Source organism: Schistocerca piceifrons, chromosome 1 (assembly GCF_021461385.2).
Source record: "Schistocerca piceifrons isolate TAMUIC-IGC-003096 chromosome 1, iqSchPice1.1, whole genome shotgun sequence".
In the NCBI taxonomy this organism is placed as follows: domain Eukaryota; kingdom Metazoa; phylum Arthropoda; class Insecta; order Orthoptera; family Acrididae; genus Schistocerca; species Schistocerca piceifrons.
The window spans coordinates 454,883,610-454,909,724 of record NC_060138.1 but is presented as its reverse complement, the minus strand read 5'-3'; the positions used below and the strand labels follow the sequence as shown (position 1 = coordinate 454,909,724).

General features: G+C 41.0%; 1 protein-coding gene across 1 annotated transcript in view; it reads left to right on the top strand.

Moving 5' to 3' along the window:
- The window catches only part of LOC124712423 (mutS protein homolog 4-like), a 287,464-nt gene extending 264,523 nt beyond the window's left edge, over positions 1-22,941 (top strand). Inside the window, exons 16-17 of the mRNA XM_047242719.1 lie at positions 20,396-20,591; positions 22,505-22,941. Of these exons, the coding sequence (XP_047098675.1) occupies positions 20,396-20,591; positions 22,505-22,804 (496 nt within the window). The 3' untranslated portion in view covers positions 22,805-22,941. The remainder of the gene's footprint in view (positions 1-20,395; positions 20,592-22,504) is intronic.
- The last annotated feature ends 3,174 nt before the right edge of the window (positions 22,942-26,115 follow it).

Genomic DNA, 26,115 nt, shown 5'->3' with positions numbered 1-26,115 from the left:
CTGTTGTTTCGAAGCGAATTTGTTCCCACATGGATAAAAACACAATTTGGATTTCTGCTATGCTTATCTGCTGCGTTCTTTCTTGAGTTTAAGACATTGTTTAGGTGTGTATGCAATTGATGTGTCCTGATTCCAGGTCGAACGCCGATTTTAGACTTTGGTACAACTATGGCTTTCAACAATGAGTCACCTATTATAAGGAATTCACTTTCTGTCTTATTATAATGCTTTGTACTGTCTTTTTTTGTAGATTAAGCTGGTCCACTTATATTTGTTAGATTCTTCAGTTTCTTTTTCTTTCGTAATGGCGGCTGAATTTTTTCGTAGTTTGTCAGTTGTATCACTCCGTGTATTTGCCGAAGTAGGTCCATGTAAGACTGAAGTATTTTCACATGCACAACACTTTTCAAGTTTCAGTGCAATATTTTCTTGCTTTAGGAACGCCAGTTCTGCTTTCAGAGCATCAATGTCATTTTGAAGTAGACGAATAATTTTGTCCTTAGAACTTAGTGCGGATGTTATTTGTGCATTCTCGTCACTAGTACAGTTGAGGCATGTCCACTGAATATAGTCATTTATAAATTTAAGATACACATTTGCGCACTTCTCATATAATCAAAAGTTGCACTTAATGCATCAAATTCCTTTGACTACACGTTTTTTACACTTTCTGCACGAAGAAGCATTTAATTTCAATTGATTTTGCAGCATCCTATCACCACACAATCCTACCGGCGCCATCTTGACTCTCTGATGAGAGAACATTCCCAAGTGTCAATAAATGATCTTGATAAAACTTTGTGGGTGTATAGAAGGGGCAAAAAAAATGTAATACATGTTTTTCTTTTTTTGTGCCCAATTTCACTTTTAAGTGGTAAAACACACCCCGAAAGGTAATTGTGGATGTTAGGTTTAGAAAGAATATCTTTGAAATGATAGTATATAAAAAATGCATTCCGGCCCATGATGCAGGAGTTGGCAGCAATTGTGTGTGCATGATCCCTATGAAATCCCCAAACCACCATCCCTACCCTCTGGCTCCTACCCTTGTAACCACCCCCGGTGTGAAACCTGTCCCATGCACCCTCCCACCACCACCTACTCCAGTCCTGTAACCCGGAAGGTGTACACGATCAAAGGCAGAGCCACGTGTGAAAGCACCCACGTGATTTACCAACTGACCTGCCTACACTGTGAAGCTTTCTATGTGGGAATGACCAGCAACAAACTGTCCATTGGCATGAATGGACACAGGCAGACAGTGTTTGTTGGTAATGAGGATCACCACGTGGCTAAACATGCCTTGGTGCACGGCCAGCACATCTTGGCACAGTGTTACACCGTCCGGGTTATCTGGATACTTCCCACTAACACCAACCTGTCAGAACTCCGGAGATGGGAACTTGCCCTTCAGTATATCCTCCCTTCTCGTTACCCGCCAGGCCTCAACCTCCGCTAATTTCAAGTTGCCGCCGCTCATACCCACCTGTCATTCAACAACATCTTTGCCTATGTACTTCCGCCTCGACTGACATCTCTGCCCAAACTCTTTGCCTTTACAAATGTCTGCTTCTGTCTGTGTATGTGCGGATGGATATGCGTGTGTATGCGAGTGTATACCTGTCCCTTTTTTCCCCCTAAGGTAAGTCTTTCCACTCCCGGGATTGGAATGACTCCTTACCCTCTCCCTTAAAACCCACATCCTTTCGTCTTTCCCTCTCCTTCCCTCTTTCCTGACGAAGCAACCATTGGTTGCGAAAGCTAGAACTTTGTGTGTATGTATGTGTTTGTTTGTGTTTCTATCGACCTGCCAGCGCTTTCGTATGGTAAGTCACATCATCTTTGTTTTTATATATAACCCGGACGGTGTAACACTGCGCCAAGATGTGCTGGCCGTGCACCATTTTCTCAGGCTTGTCTGACATTTGGCTTACCCCCAAAGGCCTCACACTTAAAGTTCCCATCTCTGGCTGCAACCCTTCTTTCCATCACTCCCTATACCAGTTCTAAACAGAACAATCCATTGCCCTCACCCACCTAATCTTTCACCTACACGTCAACTCACCAATGAACATACCCGTCAATTCCTATCCTTAATAAAAGTCTTCAATCTTTCCTCTCCCACATCCACACCGGCTGTTCAGAGCATCCTCCTACAGGCCAACCGCAAATTAGAACAGCATGCCACCGTCCACCTCAAAAAACTATCCAATCTCCTGGTTTCCCACCTCCGGAAAGGCAACTCACTCACCCTTCACAACCTTTCCAGCAAACCTCAACCTCCTCTCATTGCACACAAACCCAGTCTCTCCTATCTACTCAATCTCCCACTTCCAGCTCCACTCCCTCCAAAACCTCAAAATTCCAATCAGCACAGTCTGGTACCACAACACCCTAATTCAGTAGTTAACCTTTCCTCCAAACCTCTCTCCCAATCCGAAACCTCTGTCCTATCCAAAGGCCTCACCTTCAACCCCACTCCCAGATTCAACCAAACAGCCCTCGTCAAAGATTTACTGTCCTACACTCGTACTCTCAGCTGGAAATATCACTTTGCCACGAAGAAAAATGATCCTAATTCTACTCCTAATGGTCCAACTCCCCAAGACACTATCCAAATTGAACCCTGCCTGGAACAGTTCCGTCCTATGTCACAGTGGGACCCACCTCATCTTCCTCAAAATCACCCACTCCAAACCTTCCAGGAATTTCTGACTTCCTTGCTTCTCAATCCTTCTTAAAAAACCTTAACCCTACTCCCAACATCACCACTGCTGAAGCCCAGGCTATCCGTGATCTGAAGGCTGACCGATCCATCATCATTCTACCGGCGGACAAGGGTTCCACGACCGTGGTACTTGATCGTCAGGAGTACGTGGCTGAGGGACTGCGTCAGCTTTCGGACAACACCACATACAAAGTTTGCCAAAGTAATCCCATTCCTGATGTCCAGGCGGAGCTACAAGGAATCCTCAGAACCTTAGGCCCCCTACAAAACCTTTCACCTGACTCCATCAACCTCCTGACCCCACCGACACCCCGCACCCCTACCTTCTACCTTCTTCCTAAAATTCACAAACCCAATCATCCCGGCCGCCCCATTGTAGCTGGTTACAAAGCCCCCACAGAACGTATCTCTGCATACGTAGATCAACACCTTCAACCCATTACATGCAGTCTCCCATCCTTCATCAAAGACACCAACCACTTTCTCGAACGCCTGGAATCCCTACCCAATCTGTTACCCCCGGAAACCATCCTTGTAACCATTGATGCCACTTCCTTATACACAAATATTCCACACATCCAGGGCCTCACTGCGATGGAGCACTTCCTTTCACGCCGATCACCCGCCACCCTACCTAAAACCTCCTTCCTCATTACCTTAGCCAGCTTCATCCTGACCCACACCTTCGTCACTTTTGAAAGCCAGACATACCAACAATTAAAGGGAACAGCCATGGGTACCAGGATGGCCCCCTCGTACGCCAACCTATACATGGGTCGCTTAGAGGAAGCCTTCTTGGTTACTCACGCCTGCCAACCCAAAGTTTGGTACAGATTTATTGATGACATCTTAATGATCTGGACTCACAGTGAAGAAGAACTCCAGAATTTTCTCTCCAACCTCAACTCCTTTTGTTCCATCAGATTCACCCGGTCCTACTCCAAATCCCATGCCACTTTCCTTGACGTTGACCTCCATCTGTCCAATGGCCAGCTTCACACGTCCGTCCACATCAAACCCACCAACAAGCAACAGTACCTCCATTATGACAGCTGCCACCCATTCCACATCAAACGGTCTCTTCCCTACAGCCTAGGTCTTCATGGCAAACGAATCTGCTCCAGTCCGGAATCCCTGAACCATTACACCAACAACCTGAAAACAGCTTTTGCATCCCACAACTACCCTCCCGACCTGGTACAGAAGCAAATAGCCAGAGCCACTTCCTCATACCCTCAAACCTAGAACCTCCCACAGAAGAACCACAAAAGTGCCCCACTTGTGACAGGATACTTTCCAGGACTGGATCAGACCCTGAATGTGGCTCTCCAGCAGAGATACAACTTTCTCAAATCCTGCCCTGAAATGAGATCCATCCTTCATGACATCCTCCCCACTCCACCAAGAGTGTCTTTCTGCCGTCCACCTAACCTTCGTAACCTCTTAGTTCATCCATATGAAATCCCCAAACCACCATCCCTACCCTCTGGCTCCTACCCTTGTAACTGCCCCCGGTGTAAAAGCTGTCCCATGCACCCTCCCACCACCACCTACTCCAGTCCTGTAACCCGGAAGGTGAACACGATCAAAGGCAGAGCTACGTGTGAAAGCACCCACATGATTTACCAACTGACCTGCCTACACTTTGAAGCTTTCTATGTGGAAATGACCAGCAACAAACTGTCCATTCGCATGAATGGACACAGGCAGACAGTGTTTGTTGGTAATGAGGATCACCCTGTGGCTAAACACGCCTTGGTGCACGGCCAGCACATCTTGGCACAGTGTTACACCGTCGGGGTTATCTGGATACTTCCCACTAACACCAACCTGTCAGAACTCCGGAGATGGGAACTTGCCCTTCAGTATATCCTCTCTTCTCATTATCCGCCAGGCCTCAACCTCCGCTAATTTCAAGTTGCCGCCGCTCATACCCACCTGTCTTTCAACAACTTCTTTGCCTCTGTACTTCTGCCTCGACTGACATCTCTGCCGAATCTCTTTGCCTTTACAAATGTCTGCTTGTGTCTGTGTATGTGTGGTTGGATATGGGTGTGTGTGCGAGTGTATACCTGTCCTTTTTCCCCCTAAGGTAAGTCTTTCCGCTCCCGGGATTGGAATGACTCCTTACCCTCTCCCTTAAAACCCACATCCTTTCGTCTTTCCCTCTCCTTCCTTCTTTCCTGATGAGGCAACAGTTTGTTGTGAAAGCTTGAATTTTGTGTGTATGTTTGTGTTCGTTTGTGTGTCTGTCGACCTGCCAGAACTTTCATTTGGTAAGTCACATCATCTTTGTTTTTGGATGGGTTTTAAGGGAGAGGGTAAGGAGTCATTCCAATCCCGGGAGCGGAAAGATTTACCTTAGGGGGAAAGAAGGACAGGTATACACTCACACACACACACATATCCATCCGCACATACACAGACACAAGCAGACATCTACAACCTGAGTGTCTGCTTGTGTCTGTGTATGTGCGGATGGATATATGTGTGTGCGCGAGTGTATACCTGTCCTTCTTTCCCCCTAAGATAAGTCTTTCTGCTCCCGGTATTGGAATGACTCCTTACCCTTTCCCTTAAAACCCACATCCTTTCGTCTTTTCCTCTCCTTCCCTCTTTCCTGATGAAGCAACTGTTTGTTGTGAAAGCTTGAATTTTGTTTGTATGTTTGTGTTTGTTTGTGTGTCTATCGACCTGCCAGCACTTTTGTTTGGTAAGTCTCATCATCTTTGTTTTTTTATATACTTTGTTTTATATATATATCTGTGTGTGTGTGTGTGTGTGTGTGTGTGTGTGTGTGTGTGTGTGTGTGTGTGTGTGTGTGTCTCTCTCTCTCTTTACTGGCGAATGAAGACTGTGGCCGGAAGCTATATGTGAGTGTCATTTAATCGTGCCATCTACAACCTCAGTGTCTTCTTTATGTTAAGTAGCAGTCTATCTCTTTCTACGTTGTTGGTATAAAAATGTTTCTTGTATAAAGTTTATGTGTAATTAACATTCTTGAAAACTGTATAATTTAATTTTGTAATAATTTGAAATTTTTCAAAATACTCCACCAGCTTTAGTTTCGAAACCTGAAAACTTTTGTTACAACACAAATTAAAGAAGCTTTCAAGCTGCATGCATCTATGTATAATAAAGTTGGTTTCTGAAATAGCATTTTTGGAAAATATGTTGTTGTTGTGGTCTTCAGTCCTGAGACTGGTTTGATGCAGCTCTCCATGCTACTCTATCCTGTGCAAGCTTCTTCATCTCCCAATACGTACTGCAGCCTACATCCTTCTGAATCTGCTTAGTGTATTCATCTCTTGGTCTCCCTCTTCGATTTTTACCCTCCACGCTGCCCTCCAATACTCAATTGGTGATCCCTCTATGTCTCAGAACATGTCCTACCAACTGATCCCTTCTTTTAGTCAAGTTTTGCCACAAGCTCCTCTTCTCTCCAATTATATTCAATACCTCCTCATTAGTTATGTGATCTACCCATCTAATCTTCAGCATTCTTCTGTAGCACCACATTTTGAAAGCTTATATTCTCTTCTTGTCTAAACTATTTATTGTCCACGTTTCACTTCTGTACATGGCTACACTCCATACAAATACTTTCAGAAGCAACTTCCTGACATTTAAATCTATACTTGATGTTAACAAATTTCTCTTCTTCAGCAACGCTTTCCTTGCCATTGCCAGTCTACATTTTATATCCTCTCTACTTCGACCATCATCAGTTACTTTGCTCCCCAAATAGCAAAACTCACTTACTGCTTTAAGTGTCTCATTTCCTAATCTAATTTCCTCGGTATCGCCCGACTTAATTCGACTACATTCCTTTATTCTTGTTTTGCTTTTGTTGATGTTCATCTTATATCCTCCCTTCAAGATACTGTCCATTCCATTCAACTGCTCTTCCAAGTCCTTTGCTGTCTCTCACCGAATTACAACGTCATCGGTGAACCTTAAAGTTTTTATTTCTTCTCCATGGATTTTAATACCTACTCCAAATTTTTCTTTTGTTTCCTTTACTGCTTGCTCAATATACAGATTGAATAACATCGGGGAGAGGCTGCAATTCTGTCTCACTCCCTTCCCAACCACTGCTTCCCTTTCATGTCCCTCGACTCTTATAACTGCCATCTTGTTTCCGTACAAATTGTAAATAGCCTTTCGCTCCCTGTATTTTACCCCTGACACCTTCAGAATTTGAAAGAGATTATTCCAGTCAACATTGTCAAAAGCTTTCTCCAAGTCTACAAATGCTAGAAACGTAGATTTGCCTTTTCTTAATCTTTCTTCTAAGATAAGTCGTAGGGTCAGTATTGCCTCACGTGTTCCCATATTTCTACGGAATCCAAGCTGATCTTCCCCGAGGTCGGCTTCTACCAGTTTTTCCATTCGTCTGTACAGAATTCGCATTAGTATTTTGCAACTGTGACTTATTAAACTGATAGTTCGGTAATTTTCACATCTGTCAACACCTGCTTTCTTTGGGATTGGAATTATTATATTCTTCTTGAAGTCTGAGGGTATTTTGCCTGTCTCATACATTTTGCTCACCAGATGGTAGAGTTTTGTCAGGACTGGCTCTCCCAAGGCTGTCAGTAGTTCTAATGGAATGTTGTCTACTCCCGGGACCTTGTTTCGACTTAGGTCTTTCAGTGCCCTATCAAGTTCTTCACGCAGTATCATATCTCCCATTTCATCTTCATCTACTTCATCTTCCATTTCCATATTATTGTCCTCAAGAACATCGCTCTTGTATAGTCCTTCTATATACTCCTTCCACCTTTCTGCTTTCCCTTCTTTGCTTAGAACTGGGTTTCCATCTGAGCCCTTGATATTCATACAAGTGGTTCTCTTTTCTCCGAAGGTCTCTTTAATTTTCCTGTAGGCAGTATCTATCTTACCCCTAGTGAGGTAAGCCTCTACATCCTTACATTTGTCCTCTAGCCATGCCTGCTTAGCCATTTTGCACTTCCTGTCGATCTCATTTTTGAGACGTTTGTATTCCTTTTTGCTTGCTTCATTTATTGCATTTTTATATTTTCTCCTTTCATCAATTAAATTCAATATTTCTTCTGTCACCCAAGGATTTCTACTAGCCCTCGTCTTTTTACCTACTTGATCCTCTGCTGCCTTCACCACTGCATCCCTCAAAGCTATTCATCCTTCTTCTACTGTATTTCTTTCCCCCATTCTTGTCAACTGTTCCTTTATGCTCTTCCTGAAACTCTCTACAACCTCTAGTTCCTTCAGTTTATCCAGGTCCCATCTCCTTAAATTCCCACCTTTTTGCAGTTTCTTCAGTTTTAATCTACAGTTCATAACCAATAGATTGTGGTCAGAGTCCACATCTGCCCCTGGAAATGTCTTACAATTTAAAACCTGGTTCCTAAATCTCTGTCTTACCATTATACAATCTATCTGATATCTTCTAGTATCTCCAGGGTTCTTCCATGTATACAACCTTCTTTCATGATTCTTGAACCAAGTGTTAGCTATGATTAAGTTATCTCATCATTCATTTCATCAATTTCTTCGTCATCTGCAGAGCTAGTTGGCATATAAACTTGTACTACTGTTGTAGGCGTGGGCTTCATGTCTATCTTGGCCACAATAATGTGTTCACTATGTTGTTTGTAGTAGCTTACCCGAACTCCTATTTTTTTATTCATTATTAAACCTACTCCTGCATTACCCCTATTTGATTTTGTATTTATGATCCTGTATTCGCCTGACCAAAAGTCTTGTTCCTCCTGCCACCGAACTTCACTAATTCCCACTATATCTACCTTTAACTTATCCATTTCCCTTTTTAAATTTTCTAACCTACCTGCCCGATTAAGGGATCTGACATTCAACGCTCCGATCCGTAGAATGCCAGTTTTCTTTCTCCTGATAACGACGTCCTCCTGAGTAGTCCCCGCCCGGAGATCCGAATGGGGGACTATTTTACCTCCAGAATATTTTACCCAAGAGGACGCCATCATCATTTATCCATACAGTAAAGCTGCATGCCCTCGGGAAAAATTACGGCTGTAGTTTCCCCAGGCTTTCAGCCGTTTGCAGTACCAGCACAGCAAGGCCGTTTTGGTTAATGTTACAAGGCCAGATCAGTCAATCATCCAAACTGTTGCCCCTGCAACTACTGAAAAGGCTGCTGCCCCTCTTCAGGAACCATACATTTGTCTGGCCTCTCAACAGATACCCCTCCGTTGTGGTTGCACCTACGGTACGGCTATCTGTGTCACTGAGGCACGCAAGCCTCCCCACCAATGGCAAGGTCTATGGTTCATGGGGGAGGTTTGGAAAATAAGCTCTAAACAATGTGCTGTCAGAGTATTTTGAACATACCTAATTAGAATATTGAAAAAAAATTCATGTAAAACATAAAATAACAATTTAAAACAAAAAACAAATATAAGCAAAATAAGATACTAGACAAATAATGAATGTTTTGCTGTTTTAATTAGATGTGTTGAAAATACTCTAACAGCACGTTGTGTACAGCTTGTTTTCCAAAAATGGTATTTCAGAAACCAAATTTATTATACTTTTTTACACAGGGATGTATGTGGCTTGAAAGCTTCTTTAATATATGTTGAAACAAAAGTTTTCATTTATCAGAAATACACTCCTGGAAATGGAAAAAAGAACACATTGACACCGGTGTGTCAGACCCACCATACTTGCTCCGGACACTGCGAGAGGGCTGTACAAGCAATGATCACACGCACGGCACAGCGGACACACCAGGAACCGCGGTGTTGGCCGTCGAATGGCGCTAGCTGCGCAGCATTTGTGCACCGCCGCCGTCAGTATCAGCCAGTTTGCCGTGGCATACGGAGCTCCATCGCAGTCTTTAACACTGGTAGCATGCTGCGACAGCGTGGACGTGAACCGTATGTGCAGTTGACGGACTTTGAGCGAGGGTGTATAGTGGGCATGCGGGAGGCCGGGTGGACGTACCGCCGAATTGCTCAACATGTGGTGCGTGAGGTCTCCACAGTACATTGAAGTTGTCGCCAGTGGTCGGCGGAAGGTGCACGTGCCCGTCGACCTGGGACCGGACCGCAGCGATGCACGGACCGCACCGCCACTTCCCAGCAAATTTAGGGACACTGTTGCTCCTGGGGTATCGGCGAGGGCCATTCGCAACCGTCTCCATGAGTCTGGGCTACGGTCCCGCACACCGTTAGGCCGTCTTCCGCTCACGCCCCAACGTCGTGCAGCCCGCCTCCAGTGGTGTCACGACAGGTGTGAATGGAGGGACGAATGGAGACGTGTCGTCTTCAGCGATGAGAGTCGCTTCTGCCTTGGTGCCAATGATGGTCGTATGCGTGTTTGGCGCCGTGCAGGTGAGCGCCACAATCAGGACTGCATACGACCGAGGCACACAGGGCCAACACCTGGCATCATGGTGTGGGGAGCGATCTCCTACACTGGCCGTACACCACTGGTGATCGTCGAGGGGACACTGAATAGTGCACGGTACATCCAAACCGTCATCGAACCCATCGTTGTACCATTCCTAGACCGGCAAGGGAACTTGCTGTTCCAACAGGACAATGCACGTCCGCATGTATCCCGTGCCACCCAACGTGCTCTAGAAGGTGTAAGTCAACTACCCTGGCCAGCAAGATCTCCGGATCTGTCCCCCTTTGAGCATGTTTGGGACTGGATGAAGCGTCGTCTCACGCGGTCTGCACGTCCAGCACGAACGCTGGTCCAGCTGAGGCGCCAGGTGGAAATGGCATGGCAAGCCGTTCCACAGGACTACATCCAGCATCTCTACGATCGTCTCCATGGGAGAATAGCAGCCTGCATTGCTGCGAAAGGTGGATATACACTGTACTAGTGCCGACATTGTGCATGCTCTGTTGCCTGTGTCTATGTGCCTGTGGTTCTGTCAGTGTGATCATGTGATGTATCCGACCCCAGGAATGTGTCAATAAAGTTTCCCCTTCCTGGGACAATGAATTCACGGTGTTCTTATTTCAATTTCCAGGAGTGCAATTATTGGTCGTTGGATATTTTGCAAAATTTCAAATTATTACAAAAGTTGATTATACAGTTTCCAAGAACATTAGTTGCGTATAAACTTTTATATGAAACATATTTTTTATTTATCATTGTTTTGAAGAAATTTCCTCTAAACCTATAATGCCAAATTATTTTCAGAGTGTATTTTACCTCTTAAAAGTGGAAATGTGCACAAAAAAATTCTTGTTGCACTATTTTGCCTGCTCTACACATCTGCCAAGTTTCAACAAGATTGTTTACTGACACTTAGGAATACTCCCTTGCTAGCCTCTAAATCATATGACAGCTTTGTTGCTGATTGTCATGCCCACTTAGAAAGCAACATAATGGTTACAGGTTGCCTTTTAGATCACATATCTGCTTTCACAGGATAGGAGTTGCCTGTGACCAGACTGGAGTAGATGGTGATGGGAGGATAAATGGGAGAAGTCTTTCATCTATGTCTATTGCAGAGATATGAGGTTAAGGGTTGGGGTTTGGACTCCAAACCTACAACCTTCTTCCTGGTCCACTTTCTCATCCACAATTACTTCCACACAGTACAGCAGTGGGCACCCACATATCACTGTATGCCAACCTGTTCATGGGCCATTTAGAGCAATCCTTCCTATCCACCCAGAATTCCAAACCCCTCACCAGGTTCAGATTCACTGATGACATTTACGTGATCTGGACCAAGGATGAGGACATCCTATCTACATTCCTCCAGAACCTCAACACCTTCTTCCCATTGACTTAATATGGTCGTCCTCAACCCACTATGCCATCTTTCTCATTGTTGACGTGCACCTCAAGGATGGCTATGTGAGTACCTCTGTCCACAACAAACCTACCAACCACGAGTAATATCTCCACTTCAGTGGCTGCCCCCCATTCCATACCCAGAAGTCCCTTCCATACAGCTTAGCTATCCATGGTCATTATATCTGTAGTCATGAGCAGTCCCTCTCCAAGTATACCAATGTTCTCACTGAGGCCTTCACGTACCAAAATTATCCTCCCAACCATCTATGGAAACAGATCTCCTGTACCTTGTCTCTCCCACAAACCCACCATCCAACCACAAAGGAACACTGCCCTCACGACTCAGTACCATCCAGGACTGGAGCAACTGACTCACATTCTGTAGTGTGATTTTGACTACCCCCTCCCCCTATGCCCTGAAATGAATATCCTGCTCAAAATATCCTTGTCCATCCCTACTCCATCTCTGCCCCCAACCATTTGCCTTATGACTCACATCCTTGCAATAGACTCAGATGCAAGACCTGTCCTTTATATACTCCCACTACCAACCACTCCAATCCAGGCACAGGCATCTCCTATTCCATCAAAGGCAGGGTTACCTGTGAAAGCAGGCATGTGATCTACAAACTAATCTGCAACCACTGAGTTGCTTTATATGTGGGTATGACAACCAACAAGCTGTCTGTCTACATGAGCAGCCACCGATAAACTGTAGCCAAGAGACAACTGCACTACCCAGTCACTGAACATGATACCCAACACAATGTGCTTGACTTTGATGTTTGCTTCACAACCTGTGCTATCTGGATCCTTTCATATCAACACCAGCTTTTCTGAAGTACTCAGGTGGAAACTATCCCGGCAATGTGTCCTATGTCCTTGGTACACCCTGACTCAGCCTTCGTTAGTCCCCATCCTTCACCTACCTATCCCCTTCCCTGCTGCCACTCCAGCACTATACAGCCTTCTATTACACCAAAGCATCATTAGTCTTTTTCCCCTTCTTTACTTCTCTTCTTTTCCATTCTCATCCTCTCCCATTTTCCTCCTTCCTAAGAACATAAATGCTGTTTCTAGCCAAGCCTGCAGGTTGCACTTTTGTATTTGCCCATGAATGCCCCTGTGCAAGGCACTCAATACTTTGCAAATGTCAGTAGTCGTCTGAACCGTGTTCCGAGTAGTCATGAGTGCATTATGTCAGAGCTAAGTGAATTCGAATGTGAGCAAATTGTTGGTGCTTCTATTGAGGGTGTCTCTGCAACCAAGGTAGCTGATGTGTTTGGTGTTTCAGGAGGCAACATAGCGAAGATTTATGCCGCATATAGAGAAAGTGGAAAAACATTATTCACTAAGTCACGAGGTGAATGGAAGAGTGTGTCAAATGATCATAATGGATGGTTGTTGAAGAGGATTGTGACAAAAAATAAGAAAGCCATGGGTGCAAAAGTTGCTATGAACCCTGTCAGGACCAAAACAACACATAGGAAGTGCCACAAGCAAGGAATTGTAGGGCAGGCTGTAATTCCAAAACTGCTCATTGGTGATGAAAATGCCCATAACAGGACAACAAAGTGTCAAGCCCATAAAATCTGCATTGTGGAGCAATGGGGAAAAGCCATTGGTCATATGAGTCTTATCTCACACTGTTTCCAGCCTCTGACTGAGTTTATGTCCCAAGTGTGAAACATGTCAGGGGTTCGGTGATGACTTGGGAAACCATATCTTGGTGTTGTGTGGGCCCCATGGCTACTCTGCAACATCATATTACTCCCAGTGATTATGTGACTATTTTGGCTGATGGGGTCCACCTCATGGCACAATGTTTGTTCCCCAATGGTGATGCAGTGTTCCAAGATGACAGGGCCCCTGTTCACACAGCTTGCATCATCCAGGGCTGGTTTTGTGGGCACAAGGTTGGATTATTGCATCTCCCCTGGCCACCACAGTCACCAGATCTCAGCGTTATTTGTATTTTTGATAGAAGGATGTGTGATAGCTTTCCACCTATTTGCAAGAAGAATCATGTAGTTGGTGTTAAAAGCCATACATGCTCTATATTTACCCATTCTAAGATGAATGGAAGCTGTTTTGAATGCCAAGGGTTTTCTTACACCATATTAGGCAGGGTAATGTGTTGCATTTGTAATGCATTCGTATTTTTGTCCACATCCTGCATCTCTGATTGTTGTGGGTTTTTGGTAGTAAGGTCAGCTTATTGATGCTAGCTTGGCTGATAGATTCGTGGCAAGAGTTACACATCCACTGCAGGTACCTAGAGTCACATCAATACAAGAGCTGACGCTCCCATCTTCGCATGACTAGCAGTAGTAAATTAAGACTAAACTTACATGCAGAAATGAGAGGGCACTGAAGAGGATTATTACCTCATAGGACAACCATAGCTGTGGATATGACTACTGAATAATAATAATGGAAATTCCTGAATGGAACAGTACTCAAAATAAAGGAAAGGCAACCACACATCTTTTGCAAACTGATATGTGGTGCACAGTCACATATAACAGAATGCAGTATTCTGTTTCCTGTGACTTTGCAATAAAAATCAGTCTGTTAAAGGTGAATGGTTGCCTTTCCTTTATTTTGCGTAATATAGTTACTGAGTTTAGTATGCATCAATAGATAATGGGAACTGCACTTTTAGGCTTATGTTAAAGTTTTCCTTTCATTTTCACTGTTCTCTTATTTCCTTTTGAACAATACCAGCACTTGTGTGCTTGTAGTGTTCAAAATGGAAGAAAAAGCTCTAAACAAACTTGTTCAAAATACAAATACAGAATTGCTATGTTCTTCTTATATGGTTCTGCATTAAGGTATTGCCGGCATTTCATAAGCCTTCCTGGTGATTGTCACCCTTCAAGTCAACTGTTCATAAAAGCTTCTAAACATTTCCTCCGCCCAATGTTCAGATTGTTCTGACAGTGGTCATCACCTTTGAATATCAGTGTCTCAAACCAGCATCTCAGTGTCTTCAAGTTCATCTGAACCCCAGCAAACTTCCAAATTTTAAAGCAAAGTTTTTTCTAAACTTTATCTTAAATTTAAGGAAAATGTATGGTGTTGGTATTGTGTCCATCCAAAATATTTTCATGTTGTGAAAAGTTCTTGTAGAATGTAAATGAGTTGAATTGTTGATAGGCACACACAAAAGGAAGAAAACTTGCTAACTTAGATTTTATCCTTTAACAGGCCAGAGTAAAATAAAATACACACACACACACACACACGCACGCATGCATGCATGCATAGGTGTAGTTACATATATGCAGACACATGCCTATGCCCCTACATTGTGCCAGCTAGAAGGGAAATGCCAATGCTCTTTGGTGGCAGGTGGACTGGTTGCTGTGGGGGTAGTGTCAAGTATGGTGGGAGGAGGGAGAAGGAGGCAGGGAGAGGGATTGAGGGTGGGTAGCTAGCAACTCAGATGCAGGCAGCCAGTTTGCAGATTAGGAATGCTGGAGGGAGGGGTGGCAGGTATATGGGCTGGCACGATTGTAGTGGCCAGTGCATAGTGGCACAGGCTGAAAGTAACATAGGGACATCAATTGAGAGAGGGTGACAGAAAAGAGGGTACAAGGACAGTGGCTTACATGGGATTGAGGCCACAATGTTTATAGGAGTGGAGGATGTGTTGTAAGGATATCTTCTGTCTGTGTAGTTCTGAGAAGATATTCTTATAACAGGTCCTTTGTCCCCTTAATCATGCTGATCCCAATCTCAGGTAACCCACTGTCCATAAATCCTCCATCAGTTTCTACTTCCTCTGTGCTGTCACACACTTCCAGTTAATTTACCCATATCACCATCAGTGCGTGCCACTTCCCACTGGTTGCTACAGTTGTGCCAGCCCATATAACTGTGTCATGCCTCCTTCCCACATTCCTAGCTAGCAAACTGGCCACCTCTGTCCTAGCTGCTAGCCACCCAACCCCCTTCCCTCTCCCTACCTCCCACGTCACCCGACACTACCCCAACCACAACCAGTCCACCTGCCGCAAAAGAGCACTGGCACTGTCAGTGTAGCTGGCAACATGTAGGGGCATAGGCACATGTCTGCATGTGTATAAATGTGTGTGTGTGTGTGTGTGTGTGTATTTTATTTAACTCTTTCTTGCCAAAGAATAAAATCCTAAACATAGCAAGTTTTCTTCCTTTTGTGTGTGCCTGTCGATAGCTCAACACTTTCTAATATTATTATGTTCTACAATAACTACCATGATTGTTAATTCAAAATAAAAATAACTCATTGCAGAATACACAATGTGCCACATGATATGTGGCATGCAGCTTGATATGGGTGATACTTGCTCTTCTCAAACTTCCTTTTGACCAGTTACCTCAATATCTGACCATTTCGTCTTCATTTTATGCTCTTTGAAGTATATCACCATCACAATCTGAACTCAATAAATATTTTAATTCAGAGCCCATTGGAAAACAGAACGTTCAGGCTTTTGGAAAAAAACTGAGGTGCACATTAACAGAGACAAGATGTTATTAAAAACTAAATCTGTTCATTGGATTAACAATGAACTATCATTACAGTGGTATATACTATTTGTACTTTGCAAAATTAGGAATAAAGCTACTACTTTGAAGAAAGCTGATAGCATTGTATCTACATGACCAAACTGAGGTAACAACAGATATCTGTGTGTATGAACATTACCACTTGTCATGTAGCTTACATTTTTCATTGGAACTTGAACGTATACCACTTTCTTATAACCACAATCAGTAAATTTTCCTTTTTTTCACGGTCAGTTTTGGAAGAATACCTTCCATTTTGAGAGCTGAAACTAATTTTCCAAAACTAGTAATATAGTTAAAGAAACTAAACTGGTTGTGGCCATTGGTGTGTCATTTGTACTGCTTGTATTCAAATCGTGGCCATGGACTCACAGACACCAATAAGACTTAATTTGCTAATAAATTGTACTTGTTTGTTTAAAATTTCTCAATATTACGATACTTCTACAAACATGAGTGTCCCTTTCTTAAGTCTTCATTTAATACTTTTTACCACATTATTTTTTATTTCTGCTTTCATTTACATTCTTATCACTTTTTTATGGATGAGTTTGTATATTTAAATATTATTTTTACTTTATTTTACAGTTTTCCCCTTATTATTTATTCATGTACTTCTATTTTGAGTATAATTTAATATTTTCTCAGCTTCTTATGACTGCCATGGCACCATATTATGAAAGTACTGTGTCCATCAATGGAAAATTAGAGGTCACTCAGTTTTCAAGCATCAAGTAGAAAAGTTGGAAGGAAATAAAATTAAAGTGCAGATCAACGCTCATATATCAGCTAATAGGATTGCATCACATTCACTGTCCCCATCAAGACCACCAAAGGATAAAACTCATACAAGATTCATCAGATGCTAACTTACATTACTCAAAAAGAACACTAATGAACAATATAACTTCTCAAGAACTTTCTCTATATCTGAAATTTCTGCTGGTCTTAAAGCTTTAAAATCTGGAAAGACACCAGGAAAAGATGGAATCCACCCAGAATGTCTTCTGCACAGTGTGAACTATACAAAAAGATTGCTGGAGGATTCTTCTCTGACATTATGCTATCTGGCTCAGTCCCACAAAAAATAAAGCAGCCAAAAATCGTAGCGGTACTCAAGCCCAGCAAGACATCAGACCAGCCTAAGTACTATCACCTAATTGCTCTATGGAGTACTATTTATTAGTTCCTTGAAAGAATTCTACACAATCAGATTAGTCTAGTCATCTTTCAGAATCTTCCTTTTGAGCAAACTGGAATCTGAACAGGATGGAGCTGTGCTAATCAAGCCTTATCTTCAACAACATCTATTGAAGCCCAAATGAAGCAGAGAACATCAGTTGCTTTCATTGATCTAAGTGCAGCATATGATACAGTTTGGAGGCATGGACTGTTTTATAAATTATTACAACTCGTCCCATGCAAAAGCACAACAAAACTGACAACAAGTTAGCTGGAAGGATATTTACAGTAACTACAAAGAAAGACACTGCCTGCCAAAAGTATTGAATAGAAACTGGTATAGGCATGTGCATTGAAATACAGAGATATTTAAACAGCCAGAATACAGCACTGCGCTTAGCAATGCCTATATGAGACAACAACCATCTTGCGCAGTTGTCAGATAAGTTACTGCTGCTACAATGGCAGGTTATCAAGATTTCTGTAAGTTTGAATGTGGTGTTATAATTGGTGCATGAGCGATGGGACACAGCATCTCCAAGCTAGCGATGAAGTGGGGATTTTCTCATATGACCATTTCACAGATGTACTGTGAATATCAGGAATGTGGTAAAACATTAAATCTCCGACATGGCTGTTGCCGGAAAAAGGTCCTGCAAGAATAGGACCAACAATGAATGAAGAGAATCATTTAGCATGACAGAAGTGCAACCCTTCCACAAATTGGTGCAATACTGGGCCATCAACAAGTGTCAGCGTGCAAACCATTCAATGAAACACCATCAGTATGCGTCCACTTATGTACCCTTGATGACTGCATGACACAAAACTTTATGCCTCATCTGGGCCCATCAACAGTGACATTGGACTGCTGATGACTGGAAACATGTTGATGGTCAGACAAGTCTCACTTCAAATTGTATCGAGCGGATGAATGTGTACAGGTATGGAGACAACCTCATGAATCCATGGACTCTGCATGTCACCAGAGGACTGTTCAAGCTGGTGGAGGCTCTGTATGGGTGTGGGGCATGTGCTGTTGGTGTGATATTGGACGCACATCTAGATATGGCTCTGACAGGTGACACCTACATAAGCATACTGTCTGATCACCTGCATCCATTCATGTTCATTGTTCAATACTTTGGCAATTCCAGCAGGACAATGTGACACCCCACACATCCAGAATTGCTACAAAGTGGCTCCAGGAACACTCTTCTGAGTTTAAAAACTTCTGCTGGCCACCAAACTCCCCAGACATGAATATTATTGAGCATATCTGGGATGCCTTGCAACTTGCTATTCAGAAGAGATTTTTACCCCCTTCTACTCTTACAGATTTATGGACAGCCTCGCAAGATACATGGTGTCAATTCCCTCCAGCACTATTTCAGACATTAGTCAAATCCATGCCACATCGTGTTGTGGCACTTCTGCATGCTCATGCAGGCCCTTTGTGATATTAGGCAAGTGTACCAGTTTCTTTGACTCTTTAGTGTATATATCTGAAGTTCCTCCAGCACAGTCCAGAAAGCTTGGCTATGTAGACAACTGGGCAATAACTACCCAACACAAAACCTTTGAAACAACTGGAGAAATCCTAACTTCTGATCTATACATCTTAAGACACTATTTCTGTAAATGAAGGTTACAGCCAAACTCAAATAAAATAGAAGTGTCATGTTTTCATCTGTCCAATAGATTGGCACACAGAGCCCTTGACATCTATTTCGAGGGAGACAAAATTCATCATAATATGCATCCAAAATACCTTGGGATCACTTTGGATAGGACACTTTGTTTTAAAGGGCATTTGACATGAACATTTACTAAGTTCAAAGGCAGAAGCAACATTGTCTGTAAACTCTGTGGCTCTCATGGGGGACTGTCAGCAGATGTTCTCTGGGTATCAGCTCTTGGAATGGTAAACTCAGCAGCAGAGTACCGTGTGCCTGTCTGGTTTAATAGTCTCCATGTAAAAAAGATAGATGTACAACTTCACGGGACCATGTCCATTGATAGTGAGTCAAAACAATCTTCTCCTGCATACTGGATACCTGTCGTGAGCCACATTCCACCTCCTGATATCAGATGGAAGAGCATACTACCACGTGAATACCAGAAGATTGCTAATAATTACACCGATCTTCCAATAGTGGACAGTGTATTCCCTGTGGAGCAGAAAAGACGTAAGATCCAAGACAGCCCACTCTCATCACAGCCAACTCTCAAGGAAACTGAATTCAATACCATCGATGAATGGAAACATTGCTGGCAACGAAACTGTTCTCCACCATGTCTGAAACTGCCTTGCAGCCAAAAGAAACTCTCGATCAACCATGGACAATTTGCACTACCTTGAACCACCTCAAAACGAGCCATGGACAATGTGCAGACACTCTCTACAAGTGGAGCAAATCTTCATCACCATCGTGTCACAGTGGTGTGGATTGACAGACAGTTGCTCATGTTGTATCAACATGTCCCACACATGCCTACAAGATTCCTTTCAGAAATTTCCTGGCAATGATGTATGATGTTATACAATATGTAAAAGATCTAGATACCAACATATAGCTGTTGTCATTTGTGATATTTTATGCTGTAGAGCTGTGTTTAAATATTGATGTATATTAGTTTTATAATCTTTATGTATTTGTATTGCCATACAATAAACAAATTAATTTTCTTGCACACATTTTCTACATTACCTTTATTGTGTGCATTGAAGTGTGACTGTATCTAGATGAGAATCATTCAGTGCTGTAAATTTAATATGAAACTTCAGTTGCTTGGATTAATCCAACAGCATTTAGTAATTTTTCATGGGCCGTGTAGTTACCCTGCCCCCATTGTTAACATTCTACAATTTGGTGTAGTATATTAATTTGTTGGAATTTGCCAGTACACTTATTGGAATACTATTATAGAACTATATTAGATAAGAGTATATACATATGTATACCCACTACCAATGCTGAAAATCCCAAAAACAAAAACACTCCTCAAGAATGCTTGCAAATCAAGGGTGCACTTACTGTTTTTTCAAAGAATGGCTTTCAAACAAACATCATAACATTCACTGCATTGACTTTTAAGAAATGCTAACAGTTCTTTTTTAAACTTTAATCTTTTTCTTTCTTCCAGCCACCACTTTGAAACACTGGAAGTGAATGAGAATGGTAAAATTTACTTGAAATATACTCATCATCTACTACAAGGCATCACAAATGTCAAACATTATGGACTGCACCTTGCTCAGACATTGTGTATGCCAGATTCTGTAATAGAACGAGGACTGGAAATAGCTCAGCATATAGCTGAGCAGAAAATAGGACCTGAGGTGAAATCAATGTGAAACTGCTTTCTTTTTTATATTAATTCCTGGTAAAGTATCTGATTCAATAGACATTTAATCCAGCATTTAAATACTGACAAAGGTTTTAACAGTTTAGCACAGAAGGCAGCATTATTAATCCAGTGATTAGTGTCATGAATCATAAGAACATCGTTGTACTAATTTAGTGTTTGAACATGTGCCTCATTAACACTGTTCAAAATTATATGGAATCATCAGATTCACAGATGTATAAAGATAATTATTACTCTTTGTACCACTATCATATGCAAGAAAAAAGTAAGCCAGATGCATTTTCATTATTAATTAGTAGAGTACTGCACAACTTGCGAATATTTTTGGAAGGGCATCTGGCCACCCTGTACCACTAAAATATTCAAAACCAGGTCTACATTCTGATTCTGAGTAGACATGAGACAAGGCCAGGAAGAAGAAAGAAATTAGTGCAGTATCATATCTGAATAACACATACTGAAATGAAAAATACTGGATACAGATTTGTTTTTTCAGATAGATCACAGAAATATATAATAATCGAGTTAAAGAGCCACAAATAAAAGGTGAAACTAATAATAGCTTGCAGAACTGGAGGTGTTCTTGTTTAAATATATATAAGATTAGTCATCTTGCAGTAAATTGAAAACAATACCTCAAGCCTCATTGAAAATCATCATGAATATGTTTTACTGCTATATTTGATATTTTTGTACAAGAACCATAATACATTACATGGCAGGTAGCAAAACATGGCAAAATTTTCCCATACTGTTTCAAAACAAAGAAGGAAGATAATCACTATAACAGCCTTTCAGTAGTCAGATCATTTGAGAAGGAGCACAGGCTCAGATTGGTGATGCATAGTGCATGAAATCAGTCATTGTCATTTTCTTTTCAGATGAACTATTAATGATGGGCAACCTAAATCTATATGGCTGACGGGCTGGAAATTTTGGTGGCCATCACCATGAATGTGATTGCAGTGTCTTACCACTGTGTCATCTTGCTCAGCCATACTGATTTGGAAATTACAGCTGTGTCTGAGTAACTGATTTTGTTTTTGGTAACCTATGCCTTTTCTCATGTAGAAAATCTTATTTACTTATGTATAATTAAAGTACCTCAACAAAATTTGATCTACATTGAATACAATGCTCATAACAATTGGAGAAATGGGCCTTGTGGTCTCTATTTATGTAGAAACAAGATGCTATTCTTTTATAGGCTTGTAAACAGTAATTCTTCCCACGTTCCACATGTGAATGGAATGACAAGAAAATCTTGTATGTTCTGCAACAGAAAGTGTCTTCTGCCGAGCACTTCACAGTGGTTTGCAAAGTATGGATTTAGATGTAGAATAAAATCCAAGCTTGAGCAGATACAGCGCATGAAATCTCGTCTGTGTTCTCTTGTTTCACTATTTGAGGCTCTGACCAATAAATAGACAGAAATTCTTCTTCTCAATCATTACTCATTGACTTCTAAATAATCAGTGAGTAGTTCACTATTCTGCTGTGTCTTCAGTAGCATCTGCAGTGTAATGAGTATCATTGACATTCATAATGGAAGTTCAGGTGCTGCCTATCAAATTATAGTAAATACTGTTGAATTTGCAGCCCAGATGGCTGCCAGAAAGGAAACACATTAGCATTCAAAACCTAGCTGAAATATCAAGATTTCTAATGGTTCTTGTGTCAGCTGTCACAATATAGACATAGTTAAAATCTACACTTATAGATCTGTATAATATTTGTCAAATTCTCTTAATTTATTGATAAATAAATATCTTAGTCAGTAAATGTGTTGTACATCATGATAACGATAAATTATTGGCATTTTATTTATATTTAATCAATCTGTATCAGACATTAAATAAATCAACTACTTCATGACATTTTCAGCTGGAAGACTGTAGCTCAATTACAGCTGCAGCTTGTGAGCTTGCAGATGAATTGCTGTCCCTTAAAGAATCAAGTGAGCTGACACCTGACAAATGTAAAAATCTGAAGGAAAAGTATCAGTTTCTACAAAGTCAGCTCCCAGACCATTTTCTACAGCAAACCCCAGATAAAATACATACATCAAAACGTGATGATTCAGGTATCAGAGTGCTGTCAACTGTTGATGAAGTTTGTGCTGGGGTCCTCTCTGATATTATTATGGCTATAACAAAAGAAAATGAATCAGAAATGATTCTTTAAAAGTCCTCCCATAAAGGAATGTCAATGAATGTAAATGCTATACCACTTACAAAAATATTTATTGACAATGGGAAAAGAGTTGCAAAGCATCACTGAAGATTGAATTATAACATAATCAGTGTTAACTCATAAGAGTAATGAATCACATGTAGAATTTTTAAAAATAATCTTAATAACATTAAATACTCTTTTTATTTATTAAAAATAATGAATTTGTCAATAAAGGAAATTTATTTTATGTCTAATTGCTTTGACTTCATAATCTTCACTTGTGTACATGTGTTCCACAAATTTTTCAATAAGATATAGCTGACCTGAAATGAAAGAATTAAAGTGATTATAATATTGATGTGACTGGACATTTGTGGTTGGAACAATCTAAAGAACAATTCCAACAAATTTCCATACTAATGGTTGGCCCACTGCCTTCACCACTAGGATCTGTTGCACTTGTTTGAGACAGTGACAGGCACTCCAGTAGATCTAGCTACTCACATTGTAATGTAGTAGCATGCAAAACTAAACTGATCCAACAACTTATCTTAGAAGATACACTGTAAAAAGGGAAACATACACTTCTTGCATTTGTAGATTTAGAAAAAAATCTTTTGCCAAATGTTGATTACATTACACTGTTTGAAATTCTGATATTATAAGGAATAAAATACAGGAAGTGAAAGATTATCCATCACTTCTTTTGAAACCAGATAACAATTCTGTCAAAGGACTTTGAAGATAGGCAGTAACTGAGACGGTAGTGAGCAGGGTTGTAGCATATCCTCCATGTTGTTTATTCTTTACACAAATCAGTCAACAAAGGAAACCACACATAAATATGGAAAAGGAATTAAGGGACAGGGGGAAGAAATAAACACTTCAGGGTTTGCCAGTGGGACAGTAATTCCTTCAGAGATGAGAAGGACTTGAAAGACTTGTTGAATGGAAAGGATAGTGTCTTCAAAAGGTGTTACAAAATAAACAACAAAAGTATAGCAAGGCTAATGGAATGTAGTTTAATTGAATCAGGGGATCATGAGGGAATTAGATTAGGAAATAATATATTAAAGTAGTAAATGAGTTCTGCTATTTGACCAGCAAAATAACTGGTTATGGCAGACAAAGAAGCTATAAAAGCAGGGATGCAGTAACATGAAGAGCTTTTCTAAAAAATAGAACACTGAATATAAATATAACTATTATGTAATCGTTTATGAAAGTATTTGTCTGGAGTGTAACATCATACTGAAGTGAATCAATTGAAATGTACCAATGTGGTTAGGATAAGTACAACACGAAGGGTTGGTCTCAGATATCAGGCCATCACATTTACAGGCTTTTGTACCAACCTTATTTTAGTTATCTAGGCTTTTAGAATTCAATTTATTATACTGATTCATATTCTGTTATTAATTTCATTCCAACTTTAGTAAGCATACATATATCTCCGCACTGGTTTGGCTGTTACTAGTCGATATTTGAACATAAAACAAATATTTTTTTTTGTAAATGCCGGATATTTTTGTAAGGATTAAAATTAACATTCCACTTGTATTTGTGTAATAAACTCACAGATCTGTTAGCAAGATTTTCCAGCCAGTAATCTTCATGATATAAGCAACATTATAAAAAACATCGTTAGTGAACACATTTTACAAATTTCTATACTGAAAGCTAAAAGCCATATAGAACTTTACATTGCAATGTGAGAGGAGTGAGTTAAGGTGTAACTTAATGATAACAGTCTGTGTTCACTTGCAAGATTTCGATTGTAATCCATAAATTTTCTGTTTTTAATAATGGATGATGTAGGCAGTAAGTGCATAATACTGACATCACAAGAACAGTGGAAAAATCATAAAAAAAGATGGAGATTGGTTTTAACGTACTGTCAACATTGAGGTCATTAGAGACAGGTGGAAAAATCATCAGTGCACTTGATGTCCTGGTCATAGATAGCCAGGACAGGACATAAGTTTATGTCCAGCAGAGAGCTCTGATTCTTGTTAGCAAAGATTTCTAGAACTAACTCCTCGTTTACATCCTCTGCCTCAGATGCCAACAGAATATTCCTGTCATTACCACATGTGGGTTCAGAAACCGTTCCCCATTCAGTTCCTTGGTAGGAGACAATTATGGCTGAAATCATATACTACTCTCAGCAGCATGAGCCACACATAACACTAAGTGGGGGCTTTGTGATTTTAGTCACTTAACAACTGACAGGATTTGCTGCAATATATATAAGGAGTAGCAAATCAGCCATGGGGGTGTCAGGTTTCCAAATGTATTTGTAAGCCAGTTTTGTTACAGTATTATGCAATAAACATGTGATTTTGAAAGAGGACATGAATTTCTTGAAATTTCAATTAGCATTGCCAAATCAATAGCTACACTGTCAGGAACTTAGCAAGTTGCAGTAAATCCTGGTGGAGCAGATAATTTGTGAATTCTTTCACAGCCTCTGCAGCATTGGAGATTGCCAAGAAATAAAGATGAGTATTTGCTAATTAATTGTTATATACTGGTATATTTCATGGTACAGGCAAGATAACAAGAGAATGTAGAGTTATAAATAAATGCCAATGCTTTTATGTGTAGACTGGATAACTAATGAGGTGGTACTGAATTGAATTGTGGAGAAAATAAACTTTTGTACAAACTGACTTAAAGGGTACCTTGATAGAACTCATCCTAAGGCATCAAGTGGTAGTTAATACGGCAACATAGTGAAGTATGGGAAGGAGGGGGTAAGAATTGTAGAGGGAGACAAAGATTTGACTATAGTAAAGGGTCAAACTGGATCTAGGATGTAATAGCTATGCAGAGATGAGAGAGTTGCTCATAACAAACTAATGTGGAGACATGTATCAAACCAGTAGTTGGACTGATGACTAAAACAACACAAATTTAACTTGTGTGAACACTGATAGTTTGTAGCAGTTTAATGACAACCAGTTAATAATGCAGTTTTAACAACTGCTTCAATTTTTATTGTATATCTATATTGGTTTCACATCGCTGAAATTTCTCCATCATGGTGTGATTGAGAGCATGGGATTCAATGAATGAACTAATGTCCAAGTTATATAAACATTTGGTAACTGGCTCTTTAGTGCATCCAATGTCCTGTGACTCATTTTTAGTGACGTAGTGTGTGACATCCAGGAATAGGGTGTGATTCTAGTAATTTGTATGTTTCTCATTTATGGTTATTTTTCAAGTGTCACAATGACATGTATTGAGAGACTGAACACTCAGTACGAACACCACCACAATACACGTCCAGCGCCAAGTATATCACTTGCATTACT